The sequence below is a fragment of the Saimiri boliviensis genome, chromosome 1 (assembly GCF_048565385.1).
Source record: "Saimiri boliviensis isolate mSaiBol1 chromosome 1, mSaiBol1.pri, whole genome shotgun sequence".
NCBI classification, from domain to species: domain Eukaryota; kingdom Metazoa; phylum Chordata; class Mammalia; order Primates; family Cebidae; genus Saimiri; species Saimiri boliviensis.
Genome location: NC_133449.1, coordinates 76,073,106 through 76,092,871, shown reverse-complemented (window position 1 = coordinate 76,092,871; position 19,766 = coordinate 76,073,106). Strand labels below are relative to the sequence as shown.

Genomic DNA, 19,766 nt, shown 5'->3' with positions numbered 1-19,766 from the left:
AGGAATTCAAGGCTGTAGTAAGCTATGATCAGACCACTGCAAGCCAGCCTGGGTGACAAGAGTGTTTCTATAAAAATAAATTAATTAAAAGATCACTAGGCTTCAATGTGTACAAAATAAAGATTGGAAGGTGACTAAAGAAAGGGCAGACTAGTTACAGATTTGACACTATTCATGCTGAGATGACACTGATTCTTGTACCAGGGCAATGACAATTAATATGTTTAAAGCCACTGAAACAAGACATTAGTTCAGAATCCAAATTGGGAGAGAAAAAAAAAAGAATCCTTTTTGTATAAGATTTGCTATATTTATGTACACACTTTTACTTGCAGAAGGAATCCAACATAGCAGTCATTAATACTGGGAAAAGGAATTAGGATGATATGAAAAATAAAAGCCTTCCTTTAGTTTTTTTTTTTTAAATTGGGTAGCCTCCCAAGCCACAGTAGGCTCAGAGAGGTGCCACTTGTTATCATTTACTTTTAAGACAGCATATATTATTAATACGTATTATATCTTTGGTAGTTTTGTAATGCTTATCAGTGATTAGCACATTGGGCCATCTTTTTATTCAACATGTAAACTCACTTTTTATGCTTCTTTTATATGTTTTTGAAAAGCATCAGAAATAACAGAGTATTGTGAGAAGATAAATCTGCTTTTTGAAATCAAATATTTAATATTTTCATTAAATTGTTTCAATACAATTTCAAGCAAGTTCCAACTGGAAGACCAAGCCCAGGAATTCAGAGGAAATAATCTTCCAAACAACGAACACCAAGGCGATCTGCTTCCACTCTACCTGCAAAACTGGTGACCATAATGGTGCTGGTCAGTTATCCAGATTATCGAGTGTTTACCTGATAAGAGAAAAACTTAGGTTTCAAAACTTATGACAAAATTTTAAGGCTGGAAAATGTTTAAGGCAATAAAATTAATAAAATTCTCCCCATTTTTACAGGTAAGGAAAAACCGTATTAAGTATGAACTGCTGTCATCTTAATGACTAGCAAATATTTATCAAAAGTAAAAACTTTAAAAAAAACAATGGCCAGGTGCGGTGGTTTATGCCTGTAATCCCAGCACTTTGGGAGGTCGAGGCGGGTGATCACCTGAGGTCAGTAGTTTGAGACCAGCCTTGCCAACATGGTGAAACCCCATCTCTACTAAAAATACAAAAATTAGTTGCGTGTGGTGGCAGGCATCTGTAATCCCAGCTATTCAGAAGGTTGAGACAGGAGAATCGCTTGAACCCAGGAGGTAGAGGTTGCAGTGAGCCAAGATGGTGCCACTGGATTCCAGCCTGGGTGACCAAGCAGAACTGTCTCAAAAACAAACAAAAAAACCACCACCAAAAAAACTTTTAAAAATATATACCTTTTTGACCTCCTAAGAAAATATGCAACCTGGAAATACTTACCACATCATCAATTTTCAGAATGCTCCGAACAGTTTCAGTTGCAAGGGTCAGAGCACTGACTGATACCAACAGAGGCTGGACAACCAGTTCCTCCAAAATGTTGGAAATACCACCCTGCAAATTAAATCAGCACAAGCTGCTTTTAGTGTTTGTAATAATATACACCAGCAGCCATATGGTTACCAGTGAACCTCAAGACCTTATCAAATCTAGTTTTCCCTTTGTCTAGGCATGTTAGAATATGATACTCTACTAAGCTCTTCTCTACACTGTGGGTTGTATTTCAACTAAAATTTGGAAAAACTGAATTAATGCTGTAGTCACCCAATCCTAACTCAAAAACAACTTCTTCTAAGTATCGCTTTTAAAAATATCAGCAAAATTAGCCAAATGATCAGTCATTAAAAATTGTATCTTTAATGCTTAAATCATCTCTGAATTTTAATTCTGAATTAGGCCAACCCTGGGTACTTGAGTCTATTTCCCACCTTAAATTCTTTGCACCATCCTACTTCCCTTTATCCTGGGATTGCTCCTGATAGTCTGTAACAGGCATCCTTGCCTCCAGTCTTCCCTTCTTAAAATATTTTCATATCCTTAGCCCCTTGCTCAAAGAATTTTTTTTTGAGATGGAGTTTCGCTCTTGTTACCCAGGCTGGAGTGTAATGGTGTGATCTTGGCTCACCACAACCTCTGCCTCCTGGGTTCAGGCAATTCTCCTGCCTCAGCCTCCTGAGTAGCTGGGATTAAAGGCACGTGCCACCATGCCCAGCTAATTTTTTGTATTTTTAGTAGAGACGGGGTTTCACCATGTTGACCAGGATGGTCTCAATCTCTTGACCTTGTGATCCACCCGCCTCAGCCTCCCAAAGTGCTGGGATTACAGGCTTGAGCCACCGCGCCCGGCCTCAAAGAAATTTTTAGTGGATCCCAACTACAGGAAGAAAAAAAAATGTCTGGTTCAATAATTAAGGGCCTCCTCATTCTAATGATAGTTGTTTTTTTTTTTTTTTTTTGGAGACAGAGTCTGGCTCTGTTGCCCAGGCTGGAGTGCAATGGCACAATCTCGGCTCACTGAAACCTCCGCCTACTGGGTTCAAGCCATCCTCCTGCCTCAGCATCCCAAGTAGCTGAAATTACAGACACCTGCCACTGAGCCTGGCTATTTTTTTTTTTTGTATTTTTAGTAGAGATGGGTTTTGCCATCTTGGCCAGACTGGTCTCAAACTCCTCACCTCAGGTGATCTGTCTACCTTGGCCTCCCAAAGTGCTGGGATTACAGGCATGAGCCACTGTGCTTGGCCTATTAACTGCTTTTATCTGATCTTTCCAACCTAAAGCCCACCATACCACTAATACATAGCCCCAGCTGTACCCAGGTGAAGAAATGCTTGGTCCTTCTCACCTGAAAAACTACTGCTTACCCATCTGGAATTTCCTCATCCCCTACCAACCAAAAGTGCATCTTCATAAAGCCCTCCCTAAACAAACAGTTCCATCCTTTGGAGTTCTGTACCATACAGAAAGTATCATGTTGGATTGTCAGTTCTTTCCTATCATGTAATATTTGTCTCCTCAATAAAACATTAATAAAAATTGGTATTATTACTGTGTGATAACTTTACACAATTACACTAGCTCATGCTAAGTAGGGCAATGATTTTTTAATACAGTCTTTACTATATGCCAAGTATTTAAGAGTTTGTTAACTAGAAATACATTTAATTCTTACAACAGGCCTATGAGGGAACTATTAATCATCCCTGTTTTTACAACCAAGGAAACTGAGGACAGACTAAGTAACTCGCTAAAATCTAGTCAGTAAGTGGCAGATTTAATGAACAAATAATACTTCCCCCGCCTAAGGTGTCATCATCTTCCTTCTCACTCAATGGCATAGATTAATTACCCTGCAGCAGGCCTCATATTTAAATCCAAGATAATGCTTTCATTACAAAGCTTTCCACTTAACAGATGACTATAAAACTTGTAATATTTTATATTCATCAGTATTTTCTATATTAGAGATTAAATTTACCTTTCTGACATTAATGCCTGCAGTTTTTTCTCCCTGGGCATGCCGGTTTCTTAGTTCCGTAACTGTAGAAATGGGATTTAGGCCGGCATTTTCAGCTAGCGTAGATGGAATGACCTCCATAGCATCTGCAAAAGCACGAACACAGTAGGATTCCATACCACTCAGTGTTCGTGAATATTCAGTTAATCGCAGGGCCAACTCTATTTCTGGAGCACCACCTCCTGCAATAAGAGCCCTGAAATTCACAAATATATTTTTAGCTTATTTTATCCAACAGAAAGTTATTTTTAATAATTTACTATTTACATCTTTAAAAATATAGTTTTAATGTTCGAAACGTTAAATAATGTAACAATGACATTACCTCTTCTTCACTAAACAGCGAATAACACAAAGGGCATCATGAATGGAGCGCTCAGCTTCCTCAATCACCAGTTTGTTAGAACCACGAACAACAATTGTAACTGTTTTTCCAGGGCTGGCACAGCCTGTAATCTTCATTAAATAAATTCCAAATTAAGTTTATCTGAAGGATTAAAAAAACCTCACATCCAAAACCTAAGCAAATAAAAATTTAAGTAATACTGTTACCTTGAGCAGTTTGCCAGAACCATTTAAATTGACCTCCTCAGCTAACTCGGCAGAACCCAGCATGTCAGCAGTAAATTGGTCAATATGAGCAACTGGTTTGGTTCCAATTGTCTTGAAAAAATAGTCAAATCCACAAATTAAGGCAACATTTAATTGACTATTAGACATTTTCCACAAATACAAATGTTAATGTTTTACCTTACAAATAAATTCAATGTCTTCTCTTTCAATATCCTTAATTACCATTATCTTCATTTTGTTCAGAAAGTGTAATGCAAGATCACTAAGAGCATCTCTAAAATACAAAATCAGTCATTATGTCAATGCTAGGTTAAAAGAAAACTTCTGCTCTTCAAATCCTTTAAGGTTTTAATTACTGTTTTTTAAATGGCTCATCCTATTACTTGTGAAGAAAAATGCTTTAGTTTACTTAAGTTCACAAGCTCAAAATTAAGATTTCCAATTCTACGGGAAATTTTAGTACAATTCCAGTATTAAAATGGACTCTGTCCTCAGTGACACTGTAACACACACAAAAGATAACTAGGCCACTACTTTTTCCCCATTTATCTATTTATTTTGACTTTCTTTTTTTTTTTGAGACACAGTCTCACTCTGTAACCCAAGCTGGAGTGCAGTGGTGCAATCGTGGCTCACTGCAACCTTCACCTTCTGGGTTCAAGCGATTCTCCTACCTCAGCCTCCCAAGTAGCTGGGACTCGCGTGTGGGCATGTGCCACCACGGTTGGCTAATTTTCTCTATTTTAGTAGAGATGGGGCTTCATTGTGTTAGCAAGGATGGTCTTGATCTCCTGACCCTGTGATCATCCACCCACCTCGGTCTCCCAAAGTACTGGGATTGCAGACGTGAGTCACCATGCCCGGCCTTTATGTTGACTTTTTTTGAGACGTAGTTTCGCTCTTGTTGCCCAGCTGGAGTATAATGGTATGGTCTCCGCTCACAGAAAACAAACTCCGCCTCCCGGGTTAAAGCGATTCTCCGGCCTTAGCCTCCCAAGTAGCTGGGATTACACTCGTGCCACCATACCCAGCTAATTTTTCTATTTTTAGTAGACATGAGGTTTCACCATGTTGGCCAGGCTGGTCTTGAACTCTCAACCACAGGTGATCCACCTGCCTTGGCCTCCCAAACTGCTGGGATTACAGGCATGAGCAACTGTACCCAGCACACATATTTATTTTTAATACAGATAGGGTCTCCCTATGTTGCCCAGGCTGGTCTCAAACTCAAGGCTCAAGTGATCCTGCCACTTTGGCCCCATGAAGTGCTGGGTTTACAAGTGTGAGCCACTGTGGCTGGCCTTATTTTTCATAATAAACGAGCATGTCTTGGTAACTAAAAGCTTATTAATACTTTATGAATTCTGAAGTATTGATTCAGACTCCACAAATTTACACTTCCCCATGAACTACTGGGAATAATCTAACAACTCTGTGATACTAGAAAGGGAAGTATTACTAGCATCCCTGCTACAAAGATAAGCAAACTGAGTTTGGGGGGCAATATACTCAAGGTCAGTAGCTATTATATAACTGGGATTAGAACCAAGTCTTCTGACTCTTCAATCAAAGACCATATAAAATGAACACCCACAGTATATTCTGGCATATTAATGGAGTAAATGGGAATGTGCCTATTAGAAAAAAATATTGGCCGGGCTTGATAACTCACGCCTGTTAATCCCAGCACTTTGGGAGGCTGAGGTGAGTGGAACACCCAAGGTCAGGAGTTCAAGACCAGCCTAACCAAAACGGTGAAACCCCATCTCTACTAAAAATACAAAAATTAGCCGGGCGTGGTGGCACACGTGTGTAATCCCATCTACTCTGGAGGCTAAGGCAGAAGAACCGTTTGAACCCAGAAGACAGAGGTTGCAGTAAGCACAGACAGAACCATTGCACTCCAGCCTGGGAGACAGAGCAAGACTCTGTCTCAAAAAAAAAAAAAAAGAAAAAAAGTGATTTGTTCCAACTTTAGAAAATTCTTTTAATCTATGGAGTACGCACAGAGCATTCCCCGGAAAACCACCTCTAAGTGACAAGGCAAGCCAATTGCATAGACGTTTAAATAAATTCCACTTTTAGCTAATTAATTCTGCAACAAACTTGGCTTTTAAAAAAACAAGTCTTGATGTTTAGGATACCTTGCTCTAGCAAAGATTATATATCCCACATTTGAAAGGGAAGACAACCCACTCTTTATCAAAATATAATAATGCTTTTCTAGCTTGTAACTACAAGGAAAAATAATGCTGCCAAAAAAAAAAAAAAAAAAAGGCAGATTTCTGGTAGTGTACCCAACTCAAATGTTTCTTTAAAAACCGCTATTAGAAGTGTAGTTTAGGATGGGTGCAGTGGCTCACACCTATAATCCCAGTACTCTGGGAGGCTGAGGCGGGCAGATCACGAAGTCAAGAGATTGAGACCAGCCTGGCCAACATGGTGAAACCCCGTCCCTACTAAAAATACAAAAATTATCTGGGTGTAGTGGCGTGCACCTGTAGTCCCAGCTACTCAGGAGAATCCAGAAGATGGAGGTTGCAGTGAGCCAAAATCACTGCACTCCAGCCTAGCACAGAGTGAGACTCCGTCTCGAAACAAACAAGCAAACAAACAAACAAAAAACAAAAAGCACAGGCTTTCTTGGCCCTGTTCCTTAAGGTCTCCACCCTGAAGCCAATAATCTAATTAAGAAACAAGTTTTTAAAAAAGCCAAAACACAACTTTCTGGCATTTACTTAGCTAAGAAAATTACATCTATATTGTTTTATATTTACAAGTCATATAACTGTTGAAAGTGCTTTTCCCACATGCCTCTGAACTTTTACTTATACCACTTTTCCCCTTGGTCTGAGCAAATGATGGTACAATATTTAAGCCTAACACTTTATCTCTGTGCTTTTAAAATAAAAATTCTCCCATTTCGTTTCACCTAAGAGTTGTCCCTTAAGAAATAAAAATTTAGAGTAAATCAAGTATTTTATCAGAAAAAATCCTGCTAGTGGAGATCCAAAATCATTTATCATTAAGAGATGAACAAAATAAATAGCCCCATACCTTAGAATAGACTTCTGTATAAGAAGGACATTACATCCTGTTTTTTTAATTTGCTTCACTAAATTTAAAATATAGGCTCTCTCTTCTCGAAGCACTCGGTCCATCTGGGCATAGTCAGAAACCACTATTTGATTATCCATCTGTTCAGAAAAAGAACATTATAATTTGCATTGTAAGATATTTTAAGTTTAAACGTAGATATCTGACTTTTAAGTGAAAATACCATGTACTGTAGAAATTCAACCAAAATTATACCAAGCAATAAATTATACAGACATGCACAGAAAGAGTCTGGAAAGACATAAGCCCCAAACTTGGGTCTTTTACTTTCAACTAAATACACTGCTGTGTTACTTTTTTGCCAGTACTTTTTCATAACCAAAAAATGTAAAATGATTACCCTATTTTAGTTGTTTTTAAAAGATGGGGTCCCTCTTTAATCTGTGTGAATTTGTACATCAACAATGATGACAATGAAAAGATGGGGTCCCACTATGTTGCCCAGGCTAGAGTGCAGAGGCTATTCACAAGTGATGGACTAGCACACTGCAGTCTCAAACTCCTAGGTTCAAGCAATTTTTCTGCTTAAACCTCCCAAGCAGCTGAGACTACAATCAGCTAGCTTTCAATTTCAATATCCAAACTGAGGATATAGACTTGTCACTTGTAGCACCAACAACTTCTGTTTTTGTCTCAATTCTAATAATTCTTTTGAGATCTATGCTTTAAGTCATTAGCAGTATTCACTGTTTTTAAAAAACAAATGCCTGAATTATTAAAAGCTTAAACACAAACAGAACCAATTTCATTTCTACTTACATCTGTTTTGGGAGCAGATAAGCAAAACTGAATAAGCCCAATCTTGGCCTTTTCAACTCTGGTTATGCCAGAATTTGACACTTTTTGGGTGAGAACCAGCCCTTCCACCAACTCACAGTCATCAATTGTCCCACTAAGAAAAAGAGAAAACAAGGAGAAGCAGTAGTTAAGAGGGAGTAGAAATCTGTACATTTTGTTAACAGATTAAAAGTCATCACTTCAATAAAATGTGCTAACAAATAACATTTGTTATTGCCCCATTCCTGGATCGCTTTGATCTGCTATTTACTATCATAATATAAACAAAATCACCATACTAATACAAGTTCTCATGAAAACAAAACCTAAAAGAGAAAAGAGAGCTTTGTGACTTTCATCTAGGTGTTTTTAACTTACTTATTTTTGGCAATCTTATGCTCATTTTCAACTTTTTATTCAAGTTGTAATTAGAGATGCTTACCCAAGCTTCTTAACTATTTTAATATCTCTAAGATCTACACTGGTGGCTGTGGCTGGGTCAATCACTTTCATCACTGCATTTACACTCATTGGAGAAAGCAGACTTGAATACTGAGAAACAACCTAGATTAAAAAAAAAAAAGGTTACCTTCACAGCAGAAATAAGTCTTAATTTTTCTATGACAAAGATACTTTAGTGTTCTAATAATTTCTGCAATGGGGTTTGGGTGGGAAGAGGTAAACACACATGAGAAGACAGCCCATAAACTGTTTTTTCCATTTAGGTTGTCACCAGGGGTACAAAATAAAAACATGTATGTTTGCTTTTTTCTTTTATTAATACAGTAGCTTAGACTGTAGAATATCCGTTTTATTGGAAATCTAAAAAGTGTAATGTGAATATTTCCTATCTAAAATCAAGTGTGATGGGACATTAATGTTAGGTATGTACATTCCTGATGAGGGGCTCATAAAAATTGCTAACATTTATCAATCATTTAATATATGCCAGGCAGTGGTCTTAGAACTTTACATATTAACTCATTCAATCTTCTCTGAAAAACTGAAACCAAGAGGTTAAGTCATTTGCCCAAACTAACAGCTTAGTTAAGTGGTGAAGTCAGCATTGAAAAAACACAAGCAGTCTAGACTCAATGACTAGTGCTTGTAACCACTATGCTATACTAACTACATTCGTTCTGGGAACATCCAACAGTATCACTTAGTGTCCCCAACACTGTCTAACATTCAAACAAAATGAATCTATGGACTAAATACTGCCTTCTTTTTGAGATGGAGTCTTGCTCTGCTGCGAGGCTGGAGTGCAGTGGCGCTATCTGGGCTCACTGCAACCTCCGCCTCCTGGGTTCAGGCAATTCTCATGCCTCAGTCTCCTGAGTAGCTGGGACTACAGGCGTCCGTCATCACACCCGGTTTATTTTTATATTTTTAGTAGAAACGGGGTTTCACCATGTTGGCCAGGATGGTCTTGATCTCCTGATCTCATGATCTGCCCTCCTCAGCCTCCCAAAGTGCTGGGATTACAGGCGTGAGCCACTGTGCCCAGCCCAATACTGCTTTTTTTTTTTTAAATAGGAAAAATGATTAGGAGGAGGGAGGGATAAACACAGAACATTACAGAAAACAAGTGACATGAATTCCAAAGAAATTTAAAAGTACAATACCACTTTAAGTTTGGTAACTAAGAAAAGTAGCATATGTATTAGTTAAGGGACGGACCACGATGGGCAGCCTGTCCAGGGTTCAAATCTCAGCTCTGTCAGTGGTCCTCAGATAACTTCCTTCTCTAGATCTACTCTTTTATTCTATAAAATGGGGATGTGACTACCTGAAGGCCTTGAAGAGGATAATAAATGTAAAAAACTTATCACAATGCCCACCATATTAAGTATTCAATAAAAATTAGCTGTACTACTAGTGATCCTAGGCAGTCTTTCTGATTTGGTAGATGAAAAGGTTTCTAATGGGCAAATTAAAATATCTACCTTTGGCCGGGCGCGGTGGCTCCAGCCTGTAATCCCAGCACTTTGGGAGGCCGAGGCAGGTGGATCACGAGGTCAAGAGATCGAGACCATCCTGGTCAACATGGTGAAACCCCGTCTCTACTAAAAATACAAAAAAAATCAGCTGGGCATGGTGGTGCGTGCCTGTAATCCCAGCTACTCAGGAGGCCAAGGCAGGAGAATTGCCTGAACCCAGGAGGTTGCGGTGAGCCGAGATTGCGCCATTGCACTCCAGCCTGGGTAACAAGAGCAAAACTCTGCCTCAAAAAAAAAAAAAAAAAAAAAATCTACCTTTATCAAAACACTGTTACAATGCATTGGAAATGGATATTGAATACATTAAATAGTATACATTAAATATTCTAACTCCTTTGTTAGCCTCATGGCTCATTTCTTCTCATAATCTTACTTAAACCAATTCAGTTATACAGATTATTGTAATAGTTATCCGGTCAATCTTGAGACTTGGTTGTTATGTATTATATAGCATCAAGAAGCATAGAACAACATACTTTAATTTGACCACTATCAGTTACTGCTTCTTGAGACTTAGTTTTTACGTATTGTATAGCATCAAGGATCACAGAATAACACACTTTAATTTGACCACTATCCGTTATTGCTTCTTGAGACTTAGTTTTTATGTATTGTATAGCATCAAGGATCACAGAATAACACACTTTTAATTTGACAACTATCCATTAGTGCTTGTCTTACCTTTGAGTTCAATGAAGTGGTTGCACTATTTAACAATGTTTCTCTGTCACTCAGTTCCACAGGTCGAGACATGTCAGTCAAGATTTCAATTCCCTTTTCCAGGGCCTTCTGGAATGACTCGGAAATGATGGTTGGATGAATCCCTGTCATTTGTGAAAGCCTAGTTATCTAATTATAACAGGTAAACTACACATTTGACATGACTTAAAATTTTTCTACTTTTACCAATATCAAAGCAAGCACAAATTTAACTTTTCTTAATTACAAAGGTATGCTTCAGTTGTAAAAACAGTGGCTTTAATACCCTGCTAACTATGGCTAATAATTTACTTCCATCTAATTTAAAATTCATCAATTACATACTTAAAATCCAAATTTTATACCTTTCTTTCTTTCTGAGACGGGGTCTAACTCTGTCACCCAGGCTGTAGTGCAGTGGCCTGATCTCTGCTCACTACAGCGCCCACCTCCCAGGCTCAAGCGATCCTCCTCCTGAGTAGCTGGGACTACAGACACACACCATCGCACCTGGTAATTTTTTTTTTTAGTAGAGACAGGATTTTGCCATGTTGCCCAGTTTGGTCTCAAACTCCTTGGGCTCTACTGATCTGCCAGCCTCAGCCTCCCAAAGTGCTGGAACTACAAGTATGAGTCATCACACCTGGCCGATACTTTTCAAAACATCACAAGTCTACATAATAAGTAGAGTAAGTGATTGGAAAGTCACTACTACGATTAAACACCATTTACTAAAGCAAGGACAATCCTGACTTTCTCTCCCAAATCATCTTTCCTAAGAGTCTAAGATTGGTAATATTACTACCAGTCATTTTTGAATGGCAAAATTTGATAGATTTCCATTCAAAAAGGAGCCCAGAAAGTATCAGAAGCCAAAGGAAAATTTCTTCCAATTACTATCACAAATATAGCAAAATCTAAAACTTTAAAAATTCTTGGTAAAAAGAATAGTTATTCCAAATCAAATCTTAAATCTCGTATTACTTAACAATAACCTGGCTTTTCCTTAAGTTTGTTCTTTTAAACTTTTCTTTATTCAGCAATAAAGCACATCCTACCCACCTTTCTGAAGAAGCTTGGTACAAGAATCTAAGAGAGAGCCAGCAATGATGACTACTGATGTGGTACCATCTCCTGCTTCTATATCTTGAGCCTTAGACAGCTCCACCAGCTAAGTGAACAGAACATGCCAAGTTGCGCAATGAGAAATGAGAGAATCCAGTAACACCTAATTCAAATGATCACACCAGTATCAGAGACAGAATCTGAGGATTCAGCATAACTCTTGTTTTCTGATTTGTTGTCGACCTTGGGTTTCATTTAAAATTAAAGACTAATATATTATCTCCAGTTCAGATTGTGGGTTGTAATCTCCCCCTGCCCTGGTACTCAGAAGCTCTAATCAGAAAACAAAAATGCTGTATCAGGAATACTCTATAGACTTGGAAGCAAAGAAACGGGGCATTCCAGATGAGACTAGAGCATCAAACTTTTTTTTTTTGAGACAGTGTCTCACTCTGTCACCCAGGCTGAAGTACAGCAGTGTAATCATGGCTCACAGCAGCCTCTACTTCTTGGGCTCAAGCAATCCTCCTGTCCCAGTTTCCCGAGTACCTAAGGCTATAGGTATGTGCTAATACATCTGGCTGTTTTAAAAAACAATTTTTGTTTTATAGAGATGGGGTCCCGTTATGTTGCCTAGAATGGTCTCAAATTCCTGGGCTCAAGAAATCCTCCTGCTTTCAGCCTCCCAAAGGGTTGAGATTACAGGCATGAACCATCATATCCAACCTCAGAGTATCAATTTAAGAGTCTTTTTGCCAGGTTTATTTGAATAGACCTCTTGTAATCATAATCTGATTCATTTATAAAGCCATCTTTACATAACTAAAGGGATTTTTTTGGATATAAATTTATATTTTTCTTTTTGTTTTGAGATGGAGTTTCACTCGTTTTGACCAGGCTGGAGTGCAATGGTGTGATCTCAGCTCACTGCAATCTCTACCTCCCAGGTTCAAGCAATTTTCCTGCCTCAGTCTCCCAAATAGCTGGGATTACAGGCATGCACCACCACACCCGGCTAATTTTTGTATATTTTTTTAGTAGAAATGCGGTTTCGCCATGTTGGTCAGGCTGGTCTCAGAAACTTCTGACCTCATGATCCACCCACCTTGGCATACCAAAGTGCTAGGATTACAGGCATGAGCCACTGCTCCCAGCCAATAAAAATTTATTTCTAATGCATTTTTTTTGCTTATGTGACTGGACACTAAATTATTTTGGTATTTAGTTGAATCATTATTTTTAATAAATGTCTCCAAATTTAGACATAATTTACTTGACATACAATTATTTTGTTCTCTTCCATTACCCATTGAATAATTTGTACTAAATGAGTAGCATAGTCTGGGCGTGGTGGCTCACACCTGTAATCCCAGCACTTTGGGAGGCCGAGGCGGGTGGATCAGGAGGTCAAGAGATCAAGACCTGGCCAACATAGGGAAACCCTGTCTCTATTAAAATACAAAAATCAGCCAGGCATGGTGGTACGAGCCTATAGTTCCAGCTACTTTGGAGGCTGAGGCAGGAGAATTACTTGAAGCTGAGAGGTGGAGGTTGCAGTAGGCTGAGATGGTGTCACTGCATTCCAGCCTGGAGCCTGGTGAAAGAGCAAGACTCTGTTCAAAAAAAAGAGTGGCATTTGTTTTCAATCTCCTCATTCCTCAAGTGTATGCCACGTTTCCATAGACAAGTATAAGTAAGGTAAAAGAAGTAAAATAAGCTGGGCGCGGTGGCTCACGCCTATAATCCCAGCACTTTGGGAGGCTGAGGTGGGCAGATCAACTGAGGTCAGGAGTTTGAGACCAGCCTAACCAATATGGTGAAACCCCATCTTAAAAAAAAAAAAAGTAGTAAAATAATTACTCTGGGCTGGGCGTGGTGGCTCATGCCTGTAATCCAAGCACTTTGGAGGCCAAGGCAGGCGAATCACCTAAGGTCGGGAGTTCAAGACCAGTCTGACCAACATGGTGAAATCTCGTCTTAAAAAAAAAATTTACTCTTTCCAGTAGATTATTTTTAGACAATGAATTTTCCTCTGTGGACATGGTGAATTGCTACGTACCATATCCTAATAATACAGTGATCATTTGAGAGGAAAAATATTCATTATCATGGACAAGTATAAGGGGACTTGTGTTTTTTTCTTTTTTTTTAGACAAGGTCTTGCTCTGTCACCCAGGCTGGAGTACAGTGGCACAATCACAGCTCACTGCCACCTCTGCCCCTGGGCTCAAGCAATTCTCCCACCTCAGTCTCCTGAGTAGCCGAGACCACAAGTGTGCAACACCACACCCAGCTATTATTTTTGCATTTTCAGAAGAGACAAGGTCTTGCCATGTTGGCCAAGCTGGTCTGAAACTCCAGAGCTCAAGCAATCCTACCATCTTGGCCTCCGAAAGTGCTGGGATTAAAGGTGTGAGCCACTGTGCCCAGCTGTTCTGGGGTTTTACTGTCACCCAGGATGGAGTATAGCGGTGTGATCAGAGCTCACTGTAGCCACAAACTCTTGGGCTCAAGCAATCCTCCCACGTCAGCCTCTGGAGTAGCTGGGACTAAAGGCATGTACCGCCACGCCTGGTTTGATTTGCGTTTTATTATCACGTCACACCAAAAAGCACAATATTAGGCACACAATGTATCCTAAAAATATGACTGCTTAGCATAGAAAGTATTCATCATGCTTAAATATCATGTGATCAAATAAATAAATTTAACTGCTTACCAAATATTAAATACACTTTAAAAAAAAAAAGCCTCATCTAAAATTATACTTACCATTCTGGCTGCTGGATGTAATACTTGCATTTGTTTCAGAATGGTAGCACCATCATTCGTAATGGTTACATCACCTTTCCCATCTTGAATCTAGAAAAAATTTTAAGTTATATTTCAATGTGACACCATTAACAGTTTTACTATTTGTGTGGTACTTAATTCTGAATTCTCTTCCCTTACATTAGCATGATAATTTAAGAATATGCAGTAACAGTCCAACTTTACCAAAGAAAAAACCAGCTTTTTTGCAGAGTAATCTAAAAGTGAAAAAATGTAGACACACAAAAGAAAAAAAAAAGACAGACATTACATTACAAAGAAGCACCGGCTACCTTTAATAATTTCTCATTAATCAGAAACATGATTTCTACCATGGATGCCCTAAAGGAGCACCATGCAATGCAGTGAACACATTTTTTTTTTTCCTTTTCTTTTTGAGATGGAGTTTCCCTCTTGTTACCCAGGCTGGAGTGCAATGGCACGATCTCGGCTCACTGTAACCTCCGCCTCCTGGGTTCAGGCAAGTCTCCTGCCTCAGCCTCCTGACTAGCTGGGATTACAGGCACACGCCACCATGCCCAGCTAATTTTTTGTATTTTTAGTAGAGACGGGGTTTCACGATGTTGACCAGGATGGTCTCGATCTCTTGACCTCGTGATCCACCCGCCTCGGCCTCCCAAAGTGCTGGCATTACAGGCGTGAGCCACTGCGCCCGGCGAGAACGCATTTCTTATAGACAACACAGAAACTTTTTTCCTTTTTTTGTCCTACAAAAAGGACAATGGCATTTTGAGGAAGGACTGATTTTCAAATATCCAGAGAGGAGAATAATCTGCTTATCATCCAGATGATCCTCCATACTGTCATACCTCCCAGAGACCCACATTAGGATACAAAGTAACATCCATAAGAAGCACTAAACTGAAGCCCTAACACCTGTATTTATACTTTCCACTTAACTACATAATAGATAACTATGTTTGGGTATGCACTCTCATTGTTTAAAAAGCATTAAACAAAATATAAATTTTAGTTTAGTCCTGCTGACTCTGAAGCAATCTCTCCTTCCGCTCAACTCCAGGTACCCAACGCTTTTTATTTTTTAAACAGCACATCTAACTCTCCATCAAGATCTTGTAGTGTGAACATCAGTGCTCAATTAGCATTCGATAACACAATTCTTTACCATTTTATCCATTCCTTTTGGTCCAAGGCTTGTTCTAATAGCATCAGCAACCGCTGCAGATGGGGGAAAAAAAAAAAAAGAAATTAGGAATTTTTTTTTTTTTTTTTGAGATGGAGTTTTTGCTTGTTACCCAGGCTGGAGTGCAATGGTGCGATCTCGGATCACCGCAACCTCTGCCTCTTGGGTTCAGGCAATTTTCCTGCCTCAGCCTCCTGAGTAGCTGGGATTACAGGCACGTGCCACCATGCCCAACTAATTTTTTGTATTTTTAGTAGAGACAGGGTTTCACCATGTTGACCAGGATGGTCTGGAGCTCTCGACCTCGTGATCCACCCGCCTCGGCCTCCCAAAGTGCTGGGATTACAGGCTTGAGCCACCACGCCCGGCTTTTTTTTGTTTTTGTTTTTTAAAGAGACAAGGTCTTACTATGCTGCCCAATGGCCTCGAACTCATGGGCTCAAACCACCCTCCCGCCTCAGCTTCCCGAAACAGCTGGGAGTATGGGAAATCAAGGCTCCTTAAAGAACAGAGTATTTTTACTCTCAAATGATCATTGTGTTCTTATTAGGATATGGTGCATAACAAATCACGATGTCCATGGAAGAAAATTCATTGTCTAAAAATAATCTACAGAGTAATTTTTAAAATTATAATGTCTTTTAAATTATAACGTGTCACTTTATTGTTAGTGAACGTACACAGTATTAATATTTGTAATCAGGTTATGGCAGAATACATTGTGAGGATTAATTCCATCTTCCTTTAGATGTCAAAATAGTACAGCCTAGTTAGGAGCTCTGAGAATTGCTATTTCCTAGATTCCTTAAAACAGGACAAGCAGCAACAGGACTGTCTAGATCTAAGATACTGATGGATGAGTATCCTTTTTCCAAAATGATTAGGATCAGAGTGTTTTGAATGTTTGAGTATTTCAAATTAGGAATGCTCAATTTACATGTAATTCACTTACTTGTTTACTCTGTCTACTGTGTAATCTCTGAGAGCAAAGACTTTTGTTTTGTTCACTAATGTGAACATGGTATATAGATGGCCTACAGAGCAAAAATTAACACCGCCAAAAGGACAAACCACAATAGAAATGCTATAGAGCAAGATACTCTTTAAAATACCAACAAGATCAGGCACCGTGGCTCATGCCTGTAATCCCAGCACTTTGGGAGGCTGAGGCAGGTAGACCACCTGAGGTCAGAAGTTCGAGACCAGCCTGGACATGGTGAAACGCCGTCTCTAATGAAGATACAAAAATCAGTCAGGCATGGTGGTGGGCATCTGTAGTCCCAGATACACAGGAGGCTGAGACAGAATTGCTTGAACCCAGGGGGCAGACGTTTCAGTGAGCAGAGATCATGCCACTGCACTCCAGTCTGGGGGACAGAGTGAGACTCCATCTCAACAAACCAACCCAACAAAAAGCAAAACTCTCACATCAAAGCTTTTGGTCATCATCAGTATGTTATAAAACGTCTGGCCGAGGATGGTGGCTGAAGCCTGTGATCGCAGCGCTTTGGGAGGTCGAAGTGGGCAATTACTTGAGGGTAGGAGTTCAAGATATAAGGGGGTCATCTTCACGAATAATATAGGTGGCCTTTCCTTCCCACATGCACACCCTCCTCTGTTGTTGCATTTCTCGGTCCACTTTGGTTTCAAAGGTTACTAAATTTCCCACTTCTTATCTTGTTTGTTGAGTATCAGTCATATTATAAACTCTCTTGGCCCCAAAATTTATCTTTCAATATTCTGTTCCTAATCTAATAAATTTAAGCTTCAACTATGGTCCCTAGACAAGTAACCCTACAAACCTTCGTTTCCAGGTATGTTACCTCCTAAACTTCGAGATGACTCCTAAATCTAGCCATTCTGACCTTTCCAAGTCATTAGGCCCAAGTTACTTTTTCTTCCATCCAGCCTACCTATCTTAGCACCATCATATTCCCAGTTACTTGGGCTGAGGACTGCAAATACTTGTAAGGTATACTTTATATACATGGGTCTTTATATACTTTGTTCCTGAATCCTCACAGCAACCGTACACGTTGACTACAAAAAAATGATCCGTAGCTGAGGGAGATTAAGCCAAATACTTTCCAGGACACTAGGCCTTTAAGATCTGACCCCAACCTACCTTTCTAATCTCACCTCTTCTGTAAACAGTATTCTCCAACCCAAAAATAATACTATACTTAATATACACTCTGGCAAGATCTCTAAGCCTCTTTTCCTTCCAGATTTTTCTATGAACTCGATTTATTTTAATCTCAACTCTAATAAAAAGCAAACATTTTCCTCCTCAATTTTATAGGTAAGAAATCTCTGGCACAAGAGGTTACACGTCACTTAAAACATGAAGTAACGGAAGGAGAATGAAACGCTGCCCTTCCCGATTTCCAACGTGTGCCACACACTTCTACGAAAAAACAATTGTTTCTTAATTTGCCTATATTTGACTGCACACGCAGAGACGACAAATAAGCACATAACTTTCCGCAACTATTTCCAAACAAGATACTTCTGTCGGTTCCTACATCCCAGTACAATGAGCCACGCCCCAATTTAAATGCGGAGAGTTCACCCAATTCGTCTCAACAGTGGTGCCAATCGAAATTTATTTGATAGCTTTTTAAATAAGAAAGCTAAAGATATTTTGCATTCCACCAGCTCCCATAGGCAGATAAGCGACAGCCCTTAAGCGTCGGATCCGTAGGGAAGGCTGCATGCAATTCTCGGCATTTTAAATTGCTTTTGGCTCCAATATGAGAGATGCATAATGCAGAATGACACACTAGGAGATTAAGATGCAAAATGAGTCAAGTCCAAAGACCTCCATACTCCAGGTTGGCAATCATCGGCAGAAAAACAGAAATAAGAATCCCTTCACTGGGCTGCTTTTACTGGGAGGACAAAAGAAGATCACCCGAAGGAATGGGAAATGAGCCAAGCCCGCGCAAGAGAGCGCAGAGCACGACCCCGCGACGCCGCGGGTCAGGCCCTGAAAGTGATACCTTTGGCGGCGGAAATGTTGCTGAAACGGATCTGGGCTGGCTTATCGCGGTCCTGATAGGCGCTCTTCCCGCGGCCGCCGGCAGCCCCGGCAGGCGCCCCACTCCGGGGTGCCACATTCTCAGGCATGGCAAACTCGGCTGGGTCTGCGTGGGCTCGGGAAGGACGGATGGACCCGGATTCTGGCCGGCCACAAAATAACGGTAAGCGCCTACTACCTTCACGAAGCTTCCAGAAAGCGGCGCGGGCGTCAGGAAAAAGCGGAGGCGGAGAAAGGGGCCTTCTCTCCTTCACGGCGCTGGCGTGACGTAGGAGGCTGTCCGCTGCGCGCCGGGTGAGGTGGACGAGTGCGGTGTGCTCGGGGCTGGTGAGGAGCTCCGGGCTGGCGAGGAGCTCCGGGCTGGCGGGGTTGTCCGCCCGGGGCACTGGGGATGAAGAGCACCGGGGGCGCCTTTACGCGAGGCAGCAATGACAACGCGCGATTTTAAAGGCGAGTGCTGAGGACACCCGCATTTCCTCACTGCACTTTACACGGCTGTGAGGTCCCCTCCTTTTTTCTCTCTCTTTTTTTTTTTTTTCTGACTGAGTCTCTCTTGTCGCCCAGGCTAGAGTGCAGTGGCTTGATTTCGGCTGACTGCAACCTCAGCCTCTTGGGTTCAAGCTGTTCTCCTGCCTCAGCCTTCCAAGTACCTGGGATTATAGGCACACGCCACCACCCCCAGCTGATTTTTGTATTTTTAGTAGAGACGGGATTTTACTGTGTTAGCCAGGCTGGTCTCCAGCTCCTAACGTCAGGTGATCCACCAGCCTTGGCCTCCCAAAGTGCTGGATTACAGGCGTGAGCCACTGCGCCCGACTTCTTCTTCTTCTTCTTCTTTTTTTTTTTTTAAACCGGGATCTCACTCTGTTTGCCAAGGCTGGAGTGCAGTGGCGCTATCTCGGTTCACTGCAGCCTCGACCTCCAGGGCTCAAGCGATCCTCCCGCCACAGCCTCCCAAATAGCCGGGACGACAGGTGCCCGCCACCATGCCCAGCTAATTTTTGTATTCGTTGTACAAA

At 40.5% G+C, this 19,766-nt stretch overlaps 1 protein-coding gene across 1 annotated transcript; it reads right to left on the bottom strand.

The window, feature by feature from the left end:
- Positions 1-659: 659 nt before the first annotated feature.
- Positions 660-18,986, bottom strand: CCT4 (chaperonin containing TCP1 subunit 4). The gene is given in 15 exon segments (XM_003922706.4): positions 660-863; positions 1,424-1,537; positions 3,462-3,696; positions 3,826-3,956; positions 4,053-4,163; positions 4,251-4,347; positions 7,131-7,270; positions 7,950-8,082; positions 8,410-8,531; positions 10,649-10,791; positions 11,729-11,837; positions 14,504-14,593; positions 15,690-15,742; positions 18,710-18,811; positions 18,814-18,986. Coding segments are annotated over 15 exon segments (1,608 nt in total). The 5' UTR covers positions 18,827-18,986; the 3' UTR covers positions 660-848.
- Positions 18,987-19,766: the final 780 nt, after the last annotated feature.